Source organism: Coregonus clupeaformis, unplaced genomic scaffold (assembly GCF_020615455.1).
Source record: "Coregonus clupeaformis isolate EN_2021a unplaced genomic scaffold, ASM2061545v1 scaf0056, whole genome shotgun sequence".
NCBI lineage: Eukaryota > Metazoa > Chordata > Actinopteri > Salmoniformes > Salmonidae > Coregonus > Coregonus clupeaformis.
In genome coordinates this window covers 125,665-145,182 of record NW_025533511.1, presented here as the reverse complement: position 1 = coordinate 145,182, position 19,518 = coordinate 125,665, and the positions used below count along the sequence as shown (strand labels likewise).

At 43.5% G+C, this 19,518-nt stretch overlaps 1 protein-coding gene across 2 annotated transcripts; it reads left to right on the top strand.

Annotated features, from left to right (window-relative positions):
- Positions 1-15,501: 15,501 nt before the first annotated feature.
- On the top strand, positions 15,502-18,519 carry LOC121556239 (homeobox protein SIX2-like). 2 transcript variants are annotated; one of them, XM_041870137.2, is made up of 2 exons: positions 15,502-16,382; positions 17,915-18,519. In XM_041870137.2, the coding sequence occupies exons 1-2, from the start codon at positions 15,823-15,825 to the stop codon at positions 18,201-18,203; spliced, it is 849 nt and encodes a 282-aa protein (XP_041726071.1). In that variant the 5' UTR covers positions 15,502-15,822; the 3' UTR covers positions 18,204-18,519. The 2 variants fall into 2 exon arrangements, with proteins under 2 accessions (XP_041726071.1, XP_041726070.1); XM_041870136.2 differs by having other exon boundaries at positions 15,502-16,388.
- Positions 18,520-19,518: the final 999 nt, after the last annotated feature.

The following is a 19,518-nucleotide window of genomic DNA, read 5'->3' as shown; positions in this document are numbered from 1 at the left end:
ACAGTCCTGTACGTCCTGTGCTAGCACCACGCACGTGTCGTGCTAAGGTGGGCATGCAGCCAGGACGGAGTGTGCCGGCTCAACGCTCGTGGCCTCCAGTACCCTCCTCGGTCCCGGATATCCTGCGCCAGTGCCACGTGCTGTAGTGCCAGTACGAGTGCACAGCCCTGTACGTCCTGTGCTGATGCCTCACACAGATTGTGTGGAAGTAGGCATTCAGCCAGGACGGGTTGTGTCAGCTCTCCGCTCCAGACCTCCAGTCCGTCTCCACAGTCCAGCCCGGCCTGTTCCTGTCCCTCGCACCAAGCCTGTGGTGCGCGTCGTCAGCCCGGTCCGGCCTGTTCCTGCTCCCCGCACCAAGCCCATGGTGCGTGTTCCCAGTCCAGCCCGGCCTGTTCCTGCTCCCCGCACCAAGCCAGTGGTGCGCGTCGCCAGCCCGGTCTGGCCTGTTCCTGTCCCTCGCACCAAGCCTGTGGTGCGCGTCGCCAGCCCGGTCCGGCCTGTTCCTGTCCCCCGCACCAAGCCTGTGGTGTGCGTCGCCAGTCCGGCCCGGCCTGTTCCTGCTCCTCGCACCAAGCCTGTGGTGCGCGTCGCCAGCCCGGTCCGGCCTGTTCCTGCTCCTCGCACCAAGCCTGTGGTGCGCATCGCCAGCCCGGTCCGGCCCGTTCCTGCTCCCCGCACCAAGCCAGTGGTGCGCGTCTTCAGCCCGGTCCGGCCCGTTCCTGCTCCCCGCATCAAGCCAGTGGTGCGCTGCTGCCAGTCCGCACGGTCCGTGCCTGTTCCACCGCTGCCTGGTCCGGCACCGGTCAGCTGCTCCACTCCGGAGCCAGAGCAATCCGCTCCACCGGTGTCCAGTCCAGCTCCGGCCAGCGGGGCCAGACCAGACCAGGGGCGCTACGGGGGGGTAGAGGGAGAGTGGTGGTCACGCCCGGAGCCGGATCCGCCTCCGAGGCGGAATGCCCACCCGGCCCCTCCCCTGTTGTGTTTGGTTGGCGCGGTCGCAGTCCGCGCCTTTGGGGGGGGTACTGTCACGCCCTGGCTCTGGGAACTTGTTATGTTTAGTTTTCTATGGGTTTTGTTTCTAGATCGTGTTGATCTATGTTGGCCAGGGTGGTTCCCAATCAGAGATAGCTGTAGCTCGTTGTCTCTGATTGTGGCCCATACTTAGGCAGCCTGTTTTGCACTAGTTAATTTGTGGTATCTTGTTCCGTAGGGTTTGGTGTTGTAACCTAGGACTTCACGTATCGTTTGTTTATTGTTTTGGTTCGTGTTAAGTACGATCAATAAAGTATGTACGCTCATCACGCTGCGCCTTGGTCCGCTTCAGTCAGCGATCGTGACACAAACTATAGTTTTGTCAAGTCGGTTAGGACATCTACTTTGTGCATGACACAAATACTTTTTCCAACAATTGTTTACAGACAGATTATTTCGCTTATAATTCACTGTATCAAAATTCCGGTGGGTCAGAAGTTTACATACACTAAATTAACGGTGCCTTTAAACAGCTTGGAAAATTCCAGAAAATGATTTCATGGCTTTAGAAGCTTCTGATAGGCTAATTGACATCATTTGAGTAAATTGGAGGTGTACCTGTGGATGTATTTCAAGGCCTACCTTCAAACTCAGCTCCTCTTTGCTTGACATCATGGGAAAATCAAAAGAAATCAGCCAAGACCTTAGAAACAAATTGTAGACCTCCACAAAAATAAAATTGTAGACCTCCACAAGTCTGGTTCATCCTTGGGAGCAATTTCCAAACGCCTGAAGGTACCACGTTCATCTGTACAAACAATAGTACACAAGTATAAGCACCATGGGACCACGCAGCCATCATACCGCTCAGGAAGGAGAGGTGTTCTGTCTCCTAGAGATGAACGTACTTTTGTGTGAAAAGTGCAAATCAATCCCAGAACAACAGCAAAGGACCTTGTGAAGATGCTGGAAGAAACAGGTAAAAAAGTATCTATATCCACAGTATAACGAGTCCTATATCGACATAACCTGAAAGGCCGCTCAGCAAGGAAGAAGCCACTGCTCCAAAACCGCCATAAAAAAGCCAGACTAGGGTTTGCAACTGCACATCGGGACAAAGATCATACTTTTTGGAGAAATGTCCTCTGGTCTGATGAAACAAAAATAGAACTGTTTGGCCATAATCACCATTGTAATGTTTGGAGGAAAAAGGGGGTTCCTTGCAAGCCGAAGAACACAATCCCAACAGTGAAGCACAGGGGTGGCAGCATCATGCTGTGGGGGTGCTTTGCTGCAGGAGGGACTGGTGCACTTCGCAATATAAATGGCATCATGAGGAAGGAAAATTATGCGGATATATTGAAGCAACATCTCAAGACATCAGTCAGGAAGTTAAAGCTTGGTCGCAAATGGGTCTTCCAAATGGACAATGACCCCAAGCATAAAATCAAATCAAATTTTATTTGCCACATGCGCCAAATATAACAGGTGTAGACATTACCGTGAAATGCTTACTTACAGCCTTTAACCAACAATGCATTTATTTCTTAATAAAAACAACAACAACAAAAATGTGTTGAGAAAAAAAGAGCAGAAGTAAAATAAAATAACAGTAGGGAGGCTATATACAGGGGGGTACCGGTGCACTGTCAATGTGCGGGGGCACCGGCTAGTTGAAGTAGTTGAGGTAATATGTACATGTGGGTAGAGTTAAAGTGACTATGCATGAATAATTAACAGAGTAGCAGCAGCAGCGTAAAAAGATGGGGTGGGGGTGGGGTGGCAGTGCAAATAGTCAGGGTAGCCATGATTAGCTGTTCAGGAGTCTTATGGCTTGGGGGTAGAAGCTGTTGAGAAGCCTTTTGGACCTAGACTTGGCGCTCCGGTACCGCTTGCCGTGCAGTAGCAGAGAGAACAATCTATGACTAGGGTGGCTGGAATCTTTGACAATTTTGTGGGCCTTCCTCTGACACCGCCTGGTATAGAGGTCCTGGATGGCAGGAAGCTTGGCCCCAGTGATGTACTGGGCCGTACGCACTACCCTCTGTAGATCCTTGCGGTCGGAGGCCGAGCAGTTGCCATACCAGGCAGTGATGCAACCAGTCAGGATGCTCTCGATGGTGCAGCTGTATAACTTTTTGAGGATCTGAGGACCCATGCCAAATATTTTCAGTCTCCTGAGGGGGAATAGGCTTTGTCGTGCCCTCTTCACGACTGTCTTGGTGTGTTTCGACCATGATAGTTTGTTGGTGATATGGACACCAAGGAATTTGAAGATCTCAACCTGTTCCACTACAGCCCCGTCGATGAGAATGGGGGCGTTCTCCGTCCTCTTTTTTTTCCTGTAGTGCACAATCATCTCCTTTGTCTTGGTCACGTTGAGGGAAAGGTTGTTATCCTGGCACCACACGGCCAGGTCTCTGACCCCCTCCCTATAGGCTGTCTCATCGTTGTCGGTGATCAGGCCTACCACTGTTGTGTCGTCTGCAAACTTAATGATGGTGTTGGAGTCGTGCCTGGCCATGCAGTCATGGGTGAACAGGGAGTACAGGAGGGGACTGAGCACGCACCCCTGAGGGGCCCCCGTGTTGAGGATCTGCGTGGCAGATGTGTTGTTACCTACCCTTACCACCTGGGGGCGGCCCATCAGGAAGTCCAGGATCCAGTTGCAGAGGGAGGTGTTTAGTCCCAGGATCCTTAGCTTAGTGATGAGCTTTGAGGGCACTATGGTGTTGAACGCTGAGCTGTAGTCAATGAATAGCATTCTCACGTAGGTGTTCCTCTTGTCCAGGTGGGAAAGAACAGTGTGGAGTGCAATAGAGATTGCATCATCTGTGGATCTGTTGGTGCCGTATGCAAATTAGAGTGGGTCTAGGGTTTCTGGGATAATGGTGTTAATGTGAGCCATGACCAGCCTTTCAAAGCACTTCATGGCTACAGACGTCAGTGCTACAGGTCGGTAGTCATTTAGGCAGGTTATCTTAGTGTCCTTGGGCACGGGGACTATGGTGGTCTGCTTGAAACATGTTGGTATTACAGACTCAGTCAGGGACATGTTGAAAATGTCAGTGAAGACACTTGCCAGTTGGTCAGCACATGCTCGGAGTACACGTCCTGGTAATCCATCTGGCCTTGCGGCCTTGTGAATGTTGACCTGCTTATGAACGTTGACCTGCTTGACTCACATCGGCTACGGAGTGCGTGATCACATAGTCATCCGGAACAGCTGGTGCTCTCATGCATGCTTCAGTGTTGCTTGCCTCGAAGCGTCTGGTAGGCTTGTGTCACTGGGCAGCTCGCGGCTGTGCATCCCTTTGTAGTCTGTAATAGTTTTCAAGCCCTGCCACATCCAACGAGCGTCAGAGCCGGTGTAGTACGATTCAATCTTAGTCCTGTATTGACTCTTTGCCTGATTGATGGTTCATCAGAGGGCATAGCGGGATTTCTTATAAGTGTCCGGGTTAGAGTCCCGCTCCTTGAAAGCGGCAGCTCTACCCTTTAGCTCAGTGCGGATGTTGCCTGTAATCCAGGGCTTCTATTTGGGGTATGTACGTACGGTCATTGTGGGGACGACATCATCGATGCACTTATTGATGAAGCCAGTGACTGATGTGGTGTACTCCTCAATGCTCTCCAAAGAATCCCGGAACGTGTTCCAGTCTGTGCTAGCAAAACAGTCCTGTAGCTTAGCATCTGCATCATCTGACCACTTTTTTATTAACCGAGTCACTGGTGCTTCCTGCTTTAGTTTTTGCTTATAAGCAGGAATCAGGAGGATAGAGTTATGGTCAGATTTGCCAAATGGAGGGCGAGGGAGAGCTTTGTATGCGTCTCTGTGTGTGGAGTAAAGGTTGTCTAGAGTTTTTTTTTCCTCTGGTTGCACATTTAACATGCTGGTAGAAATTAGGTAGAACGGATTTAAGTTTCCCTGCATTAAAGTCCCCGGCCACTAGGAGCGCTGCCTCTGGATGAGCTTATTCCTGTTTAGTTATGGCCTTATACAGTTCATTGAGTGAAATCTTAAACCAGCATTGGTTTGTGGTGGTAAATAGACAGCTATGAAAAATATAGATGAAAACACTCTTGGTAAATTGTGTGGTATACAGCTTATCATAAGATACTCTACCTCAGGCGAGCAAAACCTCAAGACTTCCTTAGTATTTGATTTTGTGCACCAGCTGTTGTTTACAAATATACACAGACCGCCACCCCTTGTCTTACCGGAGTCAGCCATTCTATCCTGCCGATGTAGCTTATAGCCCGCTAGCTGTATGTTGTCCATGTCGTCGTTCAGCCACGACTCGGTGAAACATAAGATATTACAGTTTTTAATGTCCCGTTGGTAGGATAACCGTAATCTTAGGTCATCCAATTTGTTATCCAATGATTGAAGATTGGCTAATAGGATTGATGGAAGAGGCAGTTTACTCGCTCGCCGTCGGATCCTTACAAGCACCCTGACCTACGTCCACGATATCTCAGTCTCTTTCTCCTGCGAATGACGGGATTTTGGGCCTTGTCGGGTGTCTGTAGGATATCCTTCGCGTCCGACTCGTTGAAAAAAAAATATTCGTCCAATACGAGGTGAGTAATCGCTGTCCTGATATCCAGAAGCTCTTTTTGGTTATAAGAGACGATGGCAGAAACATTATGTACAAAATAAATTACAAATAACGCGAAAAACACACATAATAGTACAATTGGTTAGAGGGCATACTTCCAAAGTTGTGGCAAAATGGCTTAAGGACAACAAAGTCAAGGTATTGGAGTGGCCATCACAAAGCCCTGACCTCAATCCTATAGAAAATGTGTGGGCAGAACTGAAAAAGCGTGTGCGAGCAAGGAGGCCTACAAACCTGACTCAGTTACACCAGCTCTGTCAGTAGGAATGGGCCAAAATTCACCCAACTTATTGTGGGAAGCTTGTGGAAGGCTACCCAAAATGTTTGACCCAAGTTAAACAATTTAAAGGCAATGCTACCAAATACTAATTAAGTGTATGTAAACTTCTGACCCACTGGGAATGTGATGAAATAAATAAAAGCTGAAATAAATAAAAGCTGAAATAAATCATTCTCTCTATTATTCTGACATTTTACATTCTTAAAATAAAGTGGTGGTCCTAACTGACCTAAGACAGGGATTTTTTACTAGGATTAAATCTCCGGAATTGTGAAAAACTGAGTTTAAATGTATTTGGCTAAGGTGTATGTAAACATACGACTTCAACTGTATATGTGAGGGGAAAGAGCACAGCAAGATGGCATCAGATTGTAACAACCCCTCTTGGGTAGAATCCCTCTTAGCTGATCCTAGTACAATCATTTTTAGACGCCCAGGTAAAGGCCTTTCTCTGTCCCACTCATCAGGTACATCAGGTACACCTATCCATCTTCTCCGATACCCATATGGGGAAGATGAGGATATTATGAGGACACTGTAAAGAACCCCTTCCCTATCACCCAGTGATTTAATCTACACTGAACAAAAATAGAAATGCAACATGTAAAGTGTTGGTCCCATTTTTCATGAGCTGAAATAAAAGATCACAGAAATGTTCCATACACACAAAAAGCTTGTTTCTCTCAAATTTTGAGTACACATTTGTTTACATCCCTGTTAGTGAGCATTTATCCTTTGCCAAGATAATCCATCCACCTGACAGGTGTGGCATATCAAGAAGCTGATTAAACAGCATGATCATCTCAAAGGTGCACCTTTGTGCTGGGGACAATAAAAGGCCACTCTAAAATGTGCAGTTTTGTCACACAACACAATGCCACAGATGTCTCAAGTTTTGAGGGAGTCTGCAATTGGCATGCTGACTGCAGGAATGTCCAAAAGAGCTGTTGCCAGAGAATTTAATGTCATTTCTGTACCATAAGCCGCCTCCAACGTTGTTTTAGAGACTTTGGCAGTACATCCAACAGGCCTCAACTGCAGAACACATGTAACCACGCCAGCCCAGGACCTCCACATCCGGGTTTTTCACCTGCGGGAGGGGGTGCTGAGGAGTATTTCTGTCTTTAATAAAGTCATTTTGTGGGGAAAAACTCATTCTGATTGGCTGGGCCTGGCTCCCCAGTTGGTGGAACTGGCTCCCAAGTGGTTGGGCCTATGCCCTCCCAGGCCCACCCATGGCTGCGCCTCTGCCCAGTCATGTGAAATCCATAGATTAGGGCCTAATGAATTTATTTCAATTGACTGATTTCCTTCAATGAACTGTAACTCAGTAAAAATTTGAAATTGTTGCACATTGCATTCATATTTTTGTTCAGTATAGTCTAGTGCTCATTGAACAATAACATCGACTCAGGAGGACAATGGATACATTTGTGTTGCTTGTTCCAATATGCACGGACAGAAGTAGCTAGAGTATATGCAGTGAGGGAAAAAAGTATTTGATCCCCTGCTGATTTTGTACGTTTGCCCACTGACAAAGAAATGATAAGTCTATAATTTTAATGGTAGGTTTATTTGAACAGTGAGAGACAGAATAACAACAACAAAATCCAGAAAAACGCATGTCAAAAATGTTATAAATTGATTTGCATTTTAATGAGGGAAATAAGTATTTGACCTCTCAATCAGAAAGATTTCTGGCTCCCAGGTGTCTTTTATACAGGTAACGAGCTAAGATTAGGAGCACACTCTTAAAGGGAGTGCTCCTAATCTCAGTTTGTTACCTGTATAAAAGACACCTGTCCACAGAAGCAATCAATCAATCAGATTCCTAACTCTCCACCATGGCCAAGACCAAAGAGCTCTCCAAGGATGTCAGGGATAAGATTGTAGACCTACACAAGACTGGAATGGGCTACAAGACCATCGCCAAGCAGCTTGGTGAGAAGGTGACAACAGTTGTTGCGATTATTCGCAAATAGAAGAAACACAAAATAACTATCAATCTCCCTCGGCCTGGGGCTCCATGCAAGATCTCACCTTGTGGAGTTGCAATGATCATGAGAATGGTGAGGAATCAGCCCAGAACTACACAGGAGGATATTGTCAATGATCTCAAGGCAGCTGGGACCATAGTCACCAAGAGAACATTTTAGTAATTTAGCAGACACTCTTATCCAGAGCGACTTACAGTTAGTGAGTGCATGCATTATTTAACTTTTTTTTATTTTTTTCATACTGGCCCCCCGTGGGAATCGAGCCCACAACCCTGGCGTTGCAAACGCCATGCTCTACCTACTGAGCTACATCCCTGCCGGCCAGTCCCTCCCCTACCCTGGGCCAATTGTGCGCCGCCCCATGGGTCTCCCGGCCGCGGCCGGGAACGACAGAGCCTGGATTCGAACCAGGATCTCTAGTGGCGCAGTGGTCTAAGGCACTGCATCACAGTGCTAGCTGTGCCACTAGAGATCCTGGTTCGAATCCAGGCTCTGTCGTAGCCGGCCGCGACCGGGAGATGCAGTGCCTTAGACTGCTGCGCCACTTATGAGGCCATGACAACACCAAAACAATTGGTAACACACTACGCCGTGAAGGACTGAAATCCTGCAGCGCCAGCAAGGTCCCCCTGCTCAAGAAAGCACATATACAGGGCTGTCTGAAGTTTGCCAATGAACATCTGAATGATTCAGAGGAGAACTGGGTGAGTGTTGTGGTCAGATGAGACCAAAATGGAGCTCTTTGGCATCAACTCAACTCGCCGTGTTTGGAGGAGGAGGAATGCTGCCTATGACCCCAAGAACACCATCCCCACCGTCAAACATGGAGGTGGAAACATTATGCTTTGGGGTGTTTTTCTGCTAAGAGGACAGGACAACTTCACTGCATCAAAGGGACGATGGACGGGGCCATGTACCGTCAAATCTTTGGTGAGAACCTCCTTCCCTCAACCAGGGCATTGAAAATGGGTTGTGGATGGGTATTCCAGCTTGACAATGACCCAAAACACACGGCCAAGGCAACAAAGGAGTGGCTCAAGAAAAAGCACATTAAGGTCCTGGAGTGGCCTAGCCAGTCTCCAGACCTTAATCCCATAGAAAATCTGTGGAGGGAGCTGAAGGTTCGAGTTGCCAAATGTCAGCCTCGAAACCTTAATGACTTGAAGAAGATCTGCAAAGAGGAGTGGAACAAAATCCCTCCTGAGATGTGTGCAAACCTGGTGGCCAACTACGAGAAACGGCTGACCTCTGTGATTGCCAACAAGGGTTTTGCCACCAAGTACTAAGTCATGTTTTGCAGAGGGGTCATATACTTATTTCCCTCATTAAAATGCAAATCAATTCATAACATTTTTGACATGCGTTTTTCTGGATTTGTTTGTTGTTATTCTGTATCTCACTGTTCAAATAACCCTACCATTAAAATTATAGATTGATCATTTCTTTGTCAGTGGGCAAACGTACAAAATCAGCAGGGGATCAAATACTTTTTTCCCTCATTGTACGTATCAATGCCTGTTAATTGTTTTGAGAATCTGAATGGATGATGTTTTGGATCAGGGTTAAATAATTAAATGATCATCCAAAAATAATACTAAAATAACTAAAATAGTCATTGAGTCAGTCTTCTGCAAAACGCTGAAAATATAAATGTACAGCTTTGTAAGAAAAGTTGTCTGATAATGCTGATTAGAATACATGGGAGCAGTCTGAAGTGGGAGCAGTCTGAAGTGGGAGCAGTCTGAAGCAGACATCTTCAGTCTAAAAACTGTACATTTGTTTGGTTGATTTTCTTGAAAGGTGGAAATAGAAACATTTTAATATTTACCAATATTTCAGGGAATTGAAAATGTGTTTAAAGAATCATAATCTATAGTGTATATAGTATTAGTCTCACATCTAAAATAACAAGGATGCTATGAAGGAGGTGAGAGGTCAATAGACGAATTAAGATGACAATGAAATCACAATGTTTATTGCCACCAGCGACGACCTCAATCCAATGCCAATTAAGGATGTTTTTGTCCATGTAGCTCGCCGATCTGCCTTTGAAAGCGGTGCATTGGGCCCTGAGCAAATTTATACAGTGTTGGCGTGTGTTATCAGGAGGTTTTATGTGTCGCTCTATGAGCCATGCTGGCTCAGTGGTGGCTTTTGCAGTGTCATCAGAATGTGATTAGCAATAGGCCGACCTTCATAACAACACAATTTGAATGTACTACTGCTAGGGATTGTATAATGAATTCGTGATTTTATATAACAATCAATCTAAATAATGAGAACAATATATTTGTTAATGATCTTTATCATCAGATATGTGTGTAATTAATTGATAGTTGACCCTTAGTTGCTATAGCATAGTGACAAGTTATGGTAGGCCTACCCTAAAAGGTTAGTTATTTATTTTATTTTTTTCCCTAATTTGCACTTATTGTTAGTATAAACTAAATAGACTAGGCTAGCCTAGCCCTTATGATAATCAATGTGGACAATAGTTTGTTTCCTTATTAAACAACTTAATGCGTTGTTGTTTTGGGAAAGGTTGGTCTGTCAGCAGGGGAAAATGCAGACCGCAGGTGCTCTGCTCTCTTTAAAGGCCATCTTCCTGTTTTTTTTTTTTTTTCGTTTTTTAAGCAGGCGCTGGCCTATAATAAAAATAATAATATCACACTTTCAGATGCTCTGGTATAGGCTATAACATCATTAGACATTTCATTATCCATAACATAGGCTATATTTTGTCCTTGTATGCATGTCATTAAGACGAGAGTTAATGGGCCTTAAATTGGTCTATAAAACTGCACACGCTTTAAGCATACATGTCGCCTAGCGCCCTGACAAGAGACAGGTCCATGAGATGTCAGGCGCAGCCTGGGTCTCGTGGGACAGTAAATGTTGCCAAGCGTGAAGTATCAGGGGAGCTGGAGTAGCACTCCACTTCAAATTATAGTGCGTGCTAAGCATGTGAGGGGAAAATGCATAATAGACTCAGTGTATTGGTGAACTAACCGAGCAAGCACTGAAAATAAGCAGGAATCAAATCAAATGATTGATTGAATGAATTAGTCTAAGTAGTGGCCCAGGGCCCACACTCCAGCCCCCGTGGAGAGGCTGAAGAAACACTTGTTGCTCCAGTGTTCGCTCACACCTGCCTTGGGCGCACATCTCATCTGTGATCTGAGATTTATACCCAATGCACAAGAGAAAGTGCATGCGTAATTCTGTAATTCAGAGAAAAACTTGCGCTACATATATTCACATAGTGTAAATAGTTCGATATGTTTCTTAATGAGAATAGAATAACATGGCGTATTCATTAGTAGGTCTAATTTGAAAACAGCTCTAAAAACCAGCTAGGCCTGTGTTATTGATAGCTTATCATCCACTGTGTGAACCTATTTGACCAACGCCTGTTTTGTCTGTAAATTAAGACAAGATCTCCTCAGTCCTTCCAATACTGCTTCCTGTGTAGGCTTATTGGGTAACAAGGTAGATATGAACATTTCATTATTGCATAGGCCCTCATTCGTATATCCTTAAACATCAGAGACACCAATCGCCTGGGTTGAATTCGTTCTCTCTGTCTGCCCAACATGACATGTCTGAACGAATGTAACTCATCAACCCACTTCGGTCCTGTCTCCGAAACCCTGCGCTCCCCAAAAACATATTGCAATAATCAGTCCAATTAGTGGAGGTCTAACAGAGAGCTTTCGGGTTAGCGGTGGGAGGTTGTCAAAATAGGGGGCGACTATTAGATGAAACGCGATCCCCATTCATCAGCATTGTAATAATCACCGCTCATGCCAGCCATGCGGGCCCAGCAAAGCTCTGATCAAAATGATCCGTGGAAACAAGAGGTTTATAAACACTGTCAAGGCGAGACGGGTACCTTGATTCGGCCTGTCACTGCCAGGTTCCTCCCGCCTGCAGTAGAAGCTTTGATCAGCACTTGTGACTGCGCAGTGGCCCAGCGGGCACTTTTCGCCTGCAAGGAATAAACGAATAGGCGCACCTTTAACCGCAAGGAGCACTACACCTGTGTAGGGCATTGCATTGCTATTGACAAGGAGTTGGAACAATATAGGCCTATTCTGTAATTGTAGGCCAGATTTATGTGTACGCCCAGTTGGCTCTTAGCGTTTTCTGTTCATGATCCCCAAAGGTCCTAGCAAACAGAATGGAGTATTGATTTGGGTTTTTGATTGGGTTTTGTGAAATTACAATTTTTAGTAGCATAGGCCTAATAGCTTAAACATTTTTTTTTTACATAGGCCTACACAAAGGCCTATCTCAGAACAGAATTTCAAGTGAATTTCATTAAATATTATTTTATGCTAGAGCAATGGGCCTAGACCTGTATAGGCCTAAAGTCTATGTGGCCTATAGACAGGTTCATACATTTTCTCAACAGCCAAATAGCCTATTCATAAGCATTTATCAGACAGGGTGTAGAACATAGTGGGACAGACGACCATTGTCACGCTCATCACAAAAGTTATCATAAACGATCTGGGAGCTTTATGCCCGTAGTGGCTGGTCTGTCAAACAATGTTTGGGTGCTCATTTTAAACATGTGTGCTCGTTGCTTTTGCACCATGAAAACGTTTTCTTCAACCTCTCCTTTAGATTCGTTTTGAAGCACTATTTCGTGTCATTGATTTAAATTATAGGCAATTGGAAATTATAGCCTATTATGCACTGGTTATTTTGTTATTGAACATTTATTAAACATAATTTCATCGTGTGGCCTTGTATTTATATTGAGTGCCACAAATAATTGTAATAGATGTAGCCTATTATTATTATTATTATTATTATTATTATTATTATTATTATTATTATTATTATTATTATTATTATTATTATTATTATTATAAGTAGTATTAGTATTAGTATTAGTATTAGTATTAGTATTAGTATTAATATTATTATTATTATTATTATTATTATTATTATTATTATTATTATTATTGTTAGTAGTACTATTAGTATTAGTATTATTATCACATTTCCCTATGTTATAATACATTTGTAAGTGGATGAAGACGAGGAAACTACTCAGAGGTGTATATAACTAATGCTCCATCTAATATCGTTAAATTGGGAATTTGTATACCTATCTGAATATTCATTTCAGCAGCCTTGTCCCCTGATGATTAGCATCAGTCAAGCTAATGCCTAAATACCACTCTGCAAACTGCAATACCACTCTGCAAACTGCAAACTGCGCTTCAGGCGAAATATGTCGAAAAAAGTCAATGTATTAAACACCGTTCCTTCTGTGAGTGAAAACATAACATGGAAACGGATAAGGGTCTTCTTACAAGATTATTAATCTCGGTGATAAAAAGGAAACTAGTTAGCGTGTGTTTTCATTCGGCGAAATTTGCCAACATATGATATAAAATACCGAGACGCATGTTAAAATGCATGATTTCATTTATGACTACAGTATGCATGCAATTTAACCTACAAGTGCATATGAGACATCCCACTGTCCTTTCACTAAAGACTGGTTTTCTTGCTATTGAGTGTCTTGGTTTACTTGGTCTGAATGAAGCTAGAGTAAAACTACAATATTAAAGAGAAATAGAGACGTAGGCCTATAGCCTAAATATTACCATACATATTGTTGTTGATCCTAAATATTACCATATATATTGTTGTTGGGCTTTTTGAGCCAGTATAACCTCACACTTTTGTATTTTAAATTTGCCATGCGTGCTTAAGGCAATACATCTTGAAATCTTAAAATAAGATAACCGATGAAAATGACCCTATATTCATCGTTGACAATAATGGCACTATTTCTATATTCAATGTAACGAATCTTGCGTGTTGACAAGACGAGCAGTCTACACTTTACCTCGAGACTTGTGGAGAGGCTCGGGCTGGCTGCACCCTTGCGGAGCAATAGGCTACGCTGTGATCACTGGCACTGCACCACAGCTTGGAGCAGCTCGAGTTCGCCTGGAAGAAGCAAGGCAACCGAGGTCCATTTTCATTGAAGGCACAACAACACAGAGCATAACTCTTTTTCATCTCTTGCCACATTTACAACCCTTTCCTATTATACTACAAGCGTTAGCGATTCAATAATTTCACACAACATATAATTTTGCTGAGCTTTCTTGTGGTCTGAGGTGTTATTAAGTTAACAGCAAAATCAGAAAGCTCTTCGGATCAAAGCTGAAACAGGTTTTTTGTGCTCTAATTTACAGAAAGCAGATAACTGAGACGCGTTTAAGATCTGTGGACGGAAAGAGACCTGGCCTAGTGTAATACTTTACTGGTGAGTGTAAATTGACTTAATGAAGAGGTCCCCCTGTGATGCAATAGAAATCTATCAGCTGATCAATTATCCACTCCACCGGTTAATGGATAATGACATATCCACAATAGGCAGCCTCACTCAGAACAATTATTTTTATCGGGAGTTTTTTTTAGAAGACATCATGAGTAGATCTATATTTAAAAAGTATTAACATATATTTCTTAAATCCTATCATCTCCAAACTCATGATGTCTTCATTATCAAGCACGAGCTTTCGTTCCCCTCAGAAAGCCTTAGAGAGCGCGAGCTGTCCCCTCCTCTCTCTCCCAGACCAGTCTTTGCAGAATACACCTCTCTCAACCGTTTGTTTTATTATTCAGGCACCTTGTGAGTTTTCCCTAATGCTACAGTATTCCACATTGTACAGTTCCTGGTGGTGTGCCCACAAGATGCCTGCCTGCCTTGTTATTTTGTCATACCCTCATGTGCATTAAATAATGCATGGTTAATTACACCAGAGGTTGTCAATGCGAACATGATCTAGCAGGGGTTAAACTACGATTGGAAGGTGAGGGAACTGTCTTCAAATCTGGGCACTTTTCTATGCCCAATCTTTAGCAGAAATCAATTTAATTCAACTGTCTCCCATTCCTGGAACACGTCCACAGCGGCACCAGTTTGCCCAAGTTATTCAACTTGAGGATATACTGTTTCTATAGACTTTTGTCACTGTGTCAAAACATGTCAAATAATACCACATATTTCGGGTAACAATTTGTATTGTTCCCCCAGCAATGTTTATTCACGCCTAGCCTATAGTTGAAATATAATTTCTATCCCATGATGTGCCAGGTGCATTGTGTAGGCCTACATAAAATTCCTTATTACAATGTAAGCATTAGATGGCACATCATTAATAAGCAGGAATAGTGGTGACTGTGTATACACTTGTGGATTGTGCATGGTTCCTGGTTATGGACATGAACATTGGGGTCCTGTGCGCGCACTTGCTACGCGCTTTGGCGCCATCCTCCCCAGAAAACAGGGATCACTGCTCCACAGCTTCTCGCTCTTTGGCTGCCTCGAATGTCTGTCAAACTCGGGAGAAAAATAAATGTACAGGAAAAATCTGGGCAATATTTCTATTGGTAGGCGAGCTTGGATAGAAAGGGACAATCAGTCAGTGGGGCCAGGGAGCCACCTCAAAGCATATCGGGTTACTTTGAATGACAGCGTAACCATGACAAATAATTTGACTAAAACTATTGTTTTATCCTCGCCATCCCCGGGTCAGATATCCAACCAATCACAGTTCACATAATCGCTTTTCTTGCCAGCTTAGAATAATATTATTAATTACAAGCGAGCGAGCCTGGTCTTCAGGAGTAGGTTATGTTGAAACGAAATAGAAAAGGTAGAGACCGACTGTGGAAGGAGTAAACACTTTCTATCGGTGTACTTGATGGGAATGCTGTGCATTTTGTATGGCCATTCATGAATGGGACTTTAGTTTTTACATTTCGATTGGATTTTATATTTTGATACAGCCTACTTTTGGAGACCTTCATGGTCGTTCGTGGACGTACAGTGTAGGCTACTTGCATTAATGTCTTAGCCATAAAAGAGGACGTGGAAGTAGAGCAAAACATACCTGTTTATTAACTTGCAACCATGTCTATGCTTCCAACTTTTGGCTTTACGCAAGAGCAAGTTGCGTGCGTCTGCGAGGTCCTCCAACAAGGTGGAAACATCGAACGGCTCGGGCGCTTTTTGTGGTCTTTACCCGCGTGTGAGCACCTCCACAAAAATGAAAGTGTTCTCAAAGCCAAAGCTGTGGTCGCCTTTCACAGAGGAAATTTCAGAGAGCTTTATAAGATACTTGAGAGCCACCAATTTTCCCCTCACAACCACCCGAAGCTGCAGCAGCTGTGGCTCAAAGCACATTACATCGAGGCGGAGAAGCTCCGAGGCCGCCCTCTCGGGGCTGTGGGAAAGTACCGTGTCCGCAGAAAGTTCCCCCTGCCTCGGTCTATCTGGGATGGCGAGGAGACAAGTTACTGTTTCAAAGAGAAGAGCCGGAGCGTGCTCAGAGAATGGTACACGCATAACCCCTACCCTTCCCCGCGAGAGAAGAGGGAGCTCGCCGAGGGCACCGGGTTGACAACCACACAAGTCAGTAACTGGTTCAAAAACAGACGGCAAAGAGACCGCGCTGCAGAAGCTAAGGAAAGGTACGAGTAAGTAAATGTTTACTCGTTGTCTTATTGCTTATATTTTCAATGTTTATGTGTGCGTAAAAGTCTGGACGCTGACTTTACCTTGTATTATTTGTTAGGAAATACTGACTCCTACATTTTATCCTCTCATTTCAAATCAGGTTATTCTAAATTAAATAATATTTTATGTTAAGCTATCATTGATAATAATTATAACTTTGATAAACACAAGCAAACTAATATCATGCTATTATTATTTTACCATTTAACCTATCCATAGGGTTAAATGACGCATGCCTATAAATATGAACACTAGTTAAATTTAAAAGAAAACGTAAGGAATTATCCTTAAAGATATAGAGGACTTGAACGTGTACATGTAGGCCTGGGTTAGCTGTTTTGCACACAAAACAAAGTTCCTTGAATGCCAGGATGTTGATATTCTGCTAGAGGGTGGTAGATATTTTGCTATTGCTTACTGAGCTGTTTGTACATTTCAAAGTTTCGAAATTATAGGCCTACAGTAAAGAGGACATTTAATGTCTTTAGTCATGTGTTCACTCAGAGGGTGTCTTCTTTCACCCGCTGGTGACTTATTCAAGCTGAAACCACTGCGTAAATCAGGCCTTCCCACTTTAAAACCATGAGTCATTGCGTTGCGACCGTGAATGTATGCCTAATACAGGTTTAGCAATAATTATGCATGTCATTTACGCCTGCCAGCTTGTGTGTATACAATTGAGGTTTGACATTATGCCTTCATACCCATATAAGCCCAAACTAACTGTCTAGACCAGTTTAGATATCATTCAAATGGCTCAACATTTTTTTCCTAACGTTGACATGCTGGACTACGGTAGTGACAAATGTCTATTCGTCCTCATTATGGCTATAGGGTAAGTGGTGTTTGATCAAATGTGTTTAGAAACGGCTAAATGCAATTCAGATTTCTAATAATAGTCTAATTATAGCAATAATATAATAACAGTTAAGTTATAAATATAATATAAATTACCTAGTGTGTGTGTGTGTGTGTGTGTGTGTGTGTGTGTGTGTGTGTGTGTGTGTGTGTGTGTGTGTGTGTGTTTGCGCTCGCTCTTAACGCTCTTGTGATGACTGCATTTAGTAGCCAGTTTGTATTATGCGGCCAAACAAAATCTGCACGATGAGACTAGATGACGCAAGAAAATCGAACACTGATCCTTGTTTCAGAAAGGCTTTGACACATGAATTTCACACATTGTTGTTTTAACAGCTGCATAGCCTTCTATAACTTCTTATAAAAAATACAACATAGGCCAATGACAGCAACGACATAACCTACACTGCTCATTTACCAGTTCCTTTTCATCCATAGGCCTGAAACGTGTATATTAAAATCTGTACTCCTACTAAATTCTTAATCTAACAGCTCAGGATAATTATGATGAGCCTATAGGCGTATGTGTCGTTTGCAGGCGAATGCATTTTTGTAAAGGCTACCTGACAATATGGGCTAATGTAGGCTACATTCTAATTTACCATATTATTCTATTTCCTTTTTACAGGGAAAACAACGAAAACTCCAACACCAACAGCCACAACACATTGACTTCTTCCATGAATGGAAATAAAACACTTTTGGGGAGCTCAGACGACGACAAAACGCTTTCAGGTACTCCGGATCACACTTCGTCGAGCGCGGCTATGCTCCTCGCTTCAAACTCAGGGCTGCAGATGCACGGCCTCGCGCCTCCACCTGGGCCTAGCGCCATCCTCGTGCCCAGCCATGACTCTGTGCACCATCATCACTCTTTGAACCCTATGTCGTCCAACCTGGTCGACCTCGGCTCTTAAACACGGGACCCTGTTGGGAAAGGGACTTTCTGAGAGCACGTGGATGTTTGAGAAAAGATTCAGGCACTTGAGGCAAATGGAAAGAACAGAGTCAGGAAAATGTGGCGCACGCGATGAGAGGTGAGATGGTAGGCGTTTAGCTGAACAGGCTGAGCTGAAAGGTATTTTACCGGAATGTAATAACATGTTATACTGTTGAAAACAATAACAATAAAATGTATTAATTCTTGTTACAATTATGTTATTATTTTAGGGGATACATACAGTGAGGGAAAAAAGTATTTGATCCCCTGCTGATTTTGTACGTTTGCCCACTGACAAAGAAATGATCAGTCTATAATTTTAATGGTAGGTTTATTTGAACAGTGAGAGACAGAATAACAACAAAAAACTCCAGAAAAGCGCATGTCAAAAATGTTATCAATTTATTTGCATTTTAATGAGGGAAATAAGTATTTGACGCCTCTGCAAAACATGACTTAGTACTTTGTGGCAAAACCCTTGTTGGTAATCACGGAGGTCAGACGTTTCTTGTAGTTGGCCACCAGGATTGCACACATCTCAGGAGGGATTTTGTCCCACTCCTCTTAGCAGATCTTCTCCAAGTCATTAAGGTTTCGAGGCTGACGTTTGGCAACTCGAAACTTCAGCTCCCTCCACAGATTTTCTATGGGATTTAGGTCTGGAGACTGGCTAGGCCACTCCGGGACCTTAATGTGCTTTTTCGTGAGCCACTCCTTTGTTGCCTTGGCCGTGTGTTTTGGGTCATTGTCATGCTGGAATACCCATCCACGACCCATTTTCAATGCCCCGGCTGAGGGAAGGAGGTTCTCACCCTAGATTTGACGGTACATGTGCTCCTAATCTCAGCTCGTTACCTGTATAAAAGACACCTGGGAGCCAGAAATATTTCTGATTGAGAGGGGGTCAAATACTTATTTCCCTCATTAAAAAGCAAATGAATTTAAAACATTTTTGACATGCGTTTTTCTGGATTTTTTTGTTGTTATTCTGTCTCTCACTGTTCAAATAAACCTACCATTAAAATTATAGACTGATCATTTCTTTGTCAGTGGGCAAACGTACAAAATCAGCAGGGGATCAAATACTTGTTTCCCTAACTGTATCAACAGATGCATAAACTCCAAGTAAGGTACCCCATGACCTTTTGTTTACACATAGGTTTTCCAAGAGAGCCATATTCAGTTTGATTTTGTTTTGGGTTATCATCGCGAAGTGTTTTACTATCACGAGAGCCTTATGTGAACGATTACAGATTATCATCTTTTATTATTTGTTATTTTTAAATCATTTG